The 6029-nt window shown below is 43.3% G+C and overlaps 1 protein-coding gene across 1 annotated transcript in view; it reads left to right on the top strand.

Annotated features, from left to right (window-relative positions):
• helz (helicase with zinc finger) overlaps positions 1 to 3239 on the top strand; it is a 68235-nt gene extending 64996 nt beyond the window's left edge. Inside the window, 1 exon segment of the mRNA XM_084465673.1 lies at positions 127 to 3239. Coding sequence (XP_084321799.1) covers positions 127 to 632 — 506 coding nt within the window. The 3' untranslated portion in view covers positions 633 to 3239.
• The last annotated feature ends 2790 nt before the right edge of the window (positions 3240 to 6029 follow it).

The raw sequence follows: 6029 nt of genomic DNA on the forward strand, positions 1-6029 counted from the left end.
TCTAACCTGTAGCCTCAGTCTCTACTCTAACCTGTAGCCTCAGTCTCTACTCTAACCTGTAGCCTCAGTCTCTACTCTAACCTGTCTGCTGTAGCCTCAGTCTCTACTCTAACCTGTCTCCTGTAGCTTCAGTCCGGCCTGCGGGGGAGGAGCAGGGTAAAGTGGAGGGGCCAGCAGGTCAGCAGCCACCGCCGCAGCCCCCGTCTGGAGCCAGCCTGCCGCACCTCGGACAGTTCCCCCCTCTCATGCCCCACGCCAAGCTGCAGCAGCAGCAACAACAACAGCAACAACAACAGCAACAACAGCAGCAACAGCAGCAACAGCAACAGCAGCAACAACAACAACAGCAACAACAACAACAACAACAACAACAACAGCAGCAGCAACAACAGCAGCAGCAGCAGCAGCAGCAGCAGCAGCAGCAGGGCCCTCCAGAACCTGGGCAGGGGCCCCCCAACCAGGCCAAGCCCCCCACCATGTCGTACGCCAGCGCCCTGCGGGCCCCGCCCAAGCCCCGGCCCGCCGCCCGGCCCGAGCAGTCCAAGAAGAACAGCGACCCGCTGTCGCTGCTGCAGGAGCTGAGCATCGGCAGCTCCAACGGCTCCAACGGGTACTACTCCTACTTCAAGTAACGGGTACTACTGCTGCTTCAAGTAACGGGTACTACTCCTACTTCAAGTAACGGGTACTACTGCTGCTTCAAGTAACGGGTACTACTGCTGCTTCAAGTAACGGGTACTACTGCTGCTTCAAGTAACGGGTACTACTCCTACTTCAAGTAACGGGTACTACTGCTGCTTCAAGTAACGGGTACTACTGCTGCTTCAAGTAACGGGTACTACTGCTGCTTCAAGTAACGGGTACTACTCCTACTTCAAGTAACGGGTACTACTCCTACTTTGAGTAACGGGTACTACTCCTACTTCAAGTAACGGGTACTACTCCTACTTCAAGTAACGGGTACTACTCCTACTTTGAGTAACGGGTACTACTCCTACTTTGAGTAACGGGTACTACTGCTGCTTCAAGTAACGGGTACTACTGCTGCTTCAAGTAACGGGTACTACTCCTACTTTGAGTAACGGGTACTACTCCTGCTTTGAGTAACGGGTACTACTCCTACTTTGAGTAACGGGTACTACTCCTACTTTGAGTAACGGGTACTACTCCTGCTTTGAGTAACGAGTACTACTTTGAGTAAGCCTCTGTACGGCCCCGCCCCCCGGCCTCTCTCTGAGTACTTAAGCTCCTCCCCTTCCCTCCTCAAGAAGTGATATTTAAATATAAAAAAATAAAAATATATAAAAAATGTAAAACTGTGAAACTATATAAAAAAAGGGATAAAATATCTGGTGAAAAAGTGCTTTTACAAATTGTTTCTATCGATAGTTTTTTTGTTTTGTTGTTTTTTTTTCAGCCTTTTTGTTTTACCTGTTATAGTCAAATCTTTTTTTTCACATATCTGTGAAGAACAAAGACCTAAGTATATATATAATGAACGCATTACCGTATGTATACATACTCATTATGTATATATGAATATATACTTATATTATGTAAACTTGTAAATGTACGTAATTCAGAAAAAAAAATTCTAAAAGAAAAAAAAAATACAAAATTTTTAAAAAAGCCTAAAAAGATGTGACTTAGTTGACCACTTAGCGGCCAGGACGTTTTCTAACAAGCTGAGGGGTGACTGCTGACCGGAGGACTGCTCGCACCGCCTGGGCTCTTCGTGGTTTCATATCTTTCCGTTCCAGTCTTTGTACGCCTGGTTTTTTTCCTACTTCTATAGTTGCAGTAAAAACAAAACAAAAAGACCAAAAAGATGTTGCTGAGTGGTCAGCTGACTCGTGTATAGAAGTAGACGTCTCTAATGTGTACATAGATAAACATCATAATGAATTGTATGCCACAGACAGAAGTCCACCTTAGCTTCTCCTCCCCACTGGGACTTTTCATTTGACCTAAAGCGTGGTTCCACATTGATTACGTTTGCCTAATTATAATTACTTTTAACACTTAACCGAACACGTTTGTTGTTTTGCATTTTGATTTTCTTTGTCGTAATTTTTTTCTTTCTTTCAAAATGGCTATTATTCTGTACAATTATAGAAACTATCTCACACTCAATCATGTTTCATTTAAAAAACAAAAAACAAAAAACAGGTTATGAAGGAAATCATTGTCCTAAACACATGATCTACAGCAGAGGAAGAGGTCCTCCAGGACACACACACACACACACACACACACACACACACACACACACACACACACACACACACACACACACACACACACACACACACACACACACACACACACACACACACACACCACACACAACAAGCATTGTTCATCTGGGCGTTGGGAGGCCAGGTTCTCCAGGGGGAGCTGCTGGCGTGTTGGAGGAAGTTGTCCCAGGGGTGTGAAGGTGAAAAGTCTAGTCTTTAAGAAAGTGTTTTTAGAGGCAAGGAGGTCAAAGGTCAAGTTGACCACATGTATCCATGGGTTTTAGGTTGGATTGAGAGGGGTCTGAACCATTGACCTTCTCAGATAGGTAACTAGCTGGCTGTACTTCATTATTTATATTCTTTGTATTAGCTCAACATAAAAGATAAAATGCAAAAAAAAAAACGTTGTCCATCAGAAGACGGGTGGTGAGGAGGAGAGGAGGGCGGAGGGGAGGGGAGGGAGGGCACACACACCATCCTGTTACACATACTTGTAAATACACATTTTCTAGAGATTTCCAAAAAAGAAAAAGAAAAGAAAAAGGTTGTGGGGCGTGCCCCCCCCCACGGGACGCGCTGTCTCAGAGAGGCGTGTCCTTTTTAATTATGCAAATCCCTCTCACACCCCCCCCCCCCAGCGCGGCGGGGGGCAGGCGACCTGATTGATGTTGTGAGATAGTTTCTGCCGGAGGAGACCCCAGAGGATGGGTTCTAGCGGGGGGGTTCTCTTTGACCTCTGGTTGACCTTTGGTTCTGTGCATGTTGAGCTGACAGCTGGTTTTAACCCCGCCCCCTCTGTTCTTCTCTTTGTGTTGATTTGTGGGGGGATAAGTAAACAGGTTTATGTTCACAATACAGTCAAATCTGAGTATTTTATTTGATGTGTACAATGACTTGTGACATTATAGAAAAACCAATCTTCTACTATTTTACTACCATGTCCGTGGACCGTGTACTGGTCTGTGGACCGTGTACTGGTCTGTGGACCGTGTACTGGTCCGTGGACCAGTGTACTGGTCCGTGGACCGTGTACTGGTCCGTGGACCGTGTACTGGTCCGTGGACCGTGTACTGGTCCGTGGACCGTGTACTGGTCCGTGGACCGTGTACTGGTCTGTGGACCAGTGCTGGTCCTGTGAGTTCTTTCTGTTCTCTATATTTAGCATGGCTGTGCTCATGTTGCTCGCTACCAGGTGCCATTATTATTTTCAATTTTTGTCGGAAACAAACAAAAAGTTCAGAACCATTTTCCAGAAATTATTTGATTTGAACAAGTTACGCAATACAAGAGCTCCTGAAACGGCCTCCTCCTGCTGCTCCAGGAGGGTGAAGGTACAGCAGCATCTGTCCTGCTCTGCTAACGGTAGAACCCCCCCCCCCCGGTTCTACAGTAGGGGAGGCACCTCTCTCCAAGCCCCAGCACCCTTCAGGCCCTTCACTAGAGCCGGTCACTAGAGCCGGTCACTAGAGCGGTTCAGTAGAGCCGGTCACTAGAGCGGTTCTCTAGAGCCGGTCACTAGAGCGGTTCTCTAGAGCGGTTCTCTAGAGCCGGTCACTAGAGCGGTTCAGTAGAGCCGGTCACTAGAGCGGTTCTCTAGAGCCGGTCACTAGAGCGGTTCTCTAGAGCGGTTCACTAGAGCCGGTCACTAGAGCGGTTCTCTAGAGCGGTACTCTAGAGCGGGTCCGTTGGCTGCTGGGCGTCATAGCAGATGTAGACTGTGTTTCAAAGGATTCTTTTAACTCTTTTTTTGTTTTTTTTGTTTTTGTTTTCTGTTTCTCTATTAAAGTGTTTTTCTTTTTTTAATGAAGCTTATTGGAAATCTTGGTCTTTGTGTGTGTGTGTGTGTGTGTGTGTGTGTGTGTGTGTGTGTGTGTGTGTGTGTGTGTGTGTGTGTGTGTGTGTGTGTGTGTGTGTGTGTGTGTGTGTGTGTGTGTGTGTGTGTGTGCTGGGACCGATCAGGCCTCAGTGCTACACTGTTATGTTCTTGATCATCAGCGTTCAAGGTTGTGTGAACTTCAGACCCTGTAGTTTAGTAATATTACTGATCATATGAACATAATCATAGGGTTGCTGTGATGATTCAGCCTCCCAAGTCATCCGTCACAGTAAACCTTTCAGAGCCCAGAGACCTCCCCCTTACACTCAGTCAGGTTGTTTATAGCAGAGTTAACCCCAGTAAACGGGCCTCTGATGTCTTGTATCACTCACCTTGTATCACTCTCACTGTTTCACTTTTAGTTTATATCTCACCTTGTATCACTCTCACTGTTTCACTTTTAGTTTATATCTCAGCTTGTATCACTCTCACTGTTTCACTTTTAGTTTATATCTCACCTTGTATCACTCACTGTTTCACTTTTAGTTTATATCTCACCTTGTATCACTCTCACTGTTTCACTTTTAGTTGATATCTCACCTTGTATCACTCTCACTGTTTCACTTTTAGTTTATATCTCACCTTGTATCACTCTCACTGTTTCACTTTTAGTTTATGTCTCACCTTGTATCACTCACTGTTTCACTTTTAGTTTATATCTCACCTTGTATCACTCACTGTTTCACTTTTAGTTTATATCTCACCTTGTATCACTCACTGTTTCACTTTTAGTTTATATCTCACCTTGTATCACTCTCACTGTTTCACTTTTAGTTTATATCTCACCTTGTATCACTCTCACTGTTTCACTTTTAGTTTATATCTCACCTTGTATCACTCACTGTTTCACTTTTAGTTTATATCTCACCTTGTATCACTCTCACTGTTTCACTTTTAGTTTATATCTCACCTTGTATCACTCACTGTTTCACTTTTAGTTTATATCTCACCTTGTATCACTCACTGTTTCACTTTTAGTTGATATCTCACCTTGTATCACTCTCACTGTTTCACTTTTAGTTTATATCTCACCTTGTATCACTCTCACTGTTTCACTTTTAGTTTATATCTCACCTTGTATCACTCACTGTTTCACTTTTAGTTTATATCTCACCTTGTATCACTCACTGTTTCACTTTTAGTTTATGTCTCACCTTGTATCACTCACTGTTTCACTTTTAGTTTATATCTCACCTTGTATCACTCTCACTGTTTCACTTTTAGTTTATATCTCACCTTGTATCACTCTCACTGTTTCACTTTTAGTTTATATCTCACCTTGTATCACTCACTGTTTCACTTTTAGTTTATGTCTCACCTTGTATCACTCACTGTTTCACTTTTAGTTTATATCTCACCTTGTATCACTCTCACTGTTTCACTTTTAGTTTATATCTCACCTTGTATCACTCACTGTTTCACTTTTAGTTTATATCTCACCTTGTATCACTCTCACTGTTTCACTTTTAGTTTATATCTCACCTTGTATCACTCACTGTTTCACTTTTAGTTTATATCTCACCTTGTATCACTCACTGTTTCACTTTTAGTTTATATCTCACCTTGTATCACTCACTGTTTCACTTTTAGTTTATATCTCACCTTGTATCACTCACTGTTTCACTTTTAGTTTATATCTCACCTTGTATCACTCTCACTGTTTCACTTTTAGTTTATATCTCACCTTGTATCACTCACTGTTTCACTTTTAGTTTATATCTCACCTTGTATCACTCTCACAGTTTTACTTTTAGTTTATATCTCACCTTGTATCACTCTCACTGTTTCACTTTTAGTTTATATCTCACCTTGTATCACTCACTGTTTCACTTTTAGTTTATATCTCGGTCTGGTCGTTCTTTTGCTTTTTAAAGGGGGTAGGAGTGTAGGTTTGCTTACTAATACTATCCTTTGCC

Source organism: Micromesistius poutassou, assembly GCF_964030765.1.
Source record: "Micromesistius poutassou genome assembly, chromosome: 3".
NCBI classification, from domain to species: domain Eukaryota; kingdom Metazoa; phylum Chordata; class Actinopteri; order Gadiformes; family Gadidae; genus Micromesistius; species Micromesistius poutassou.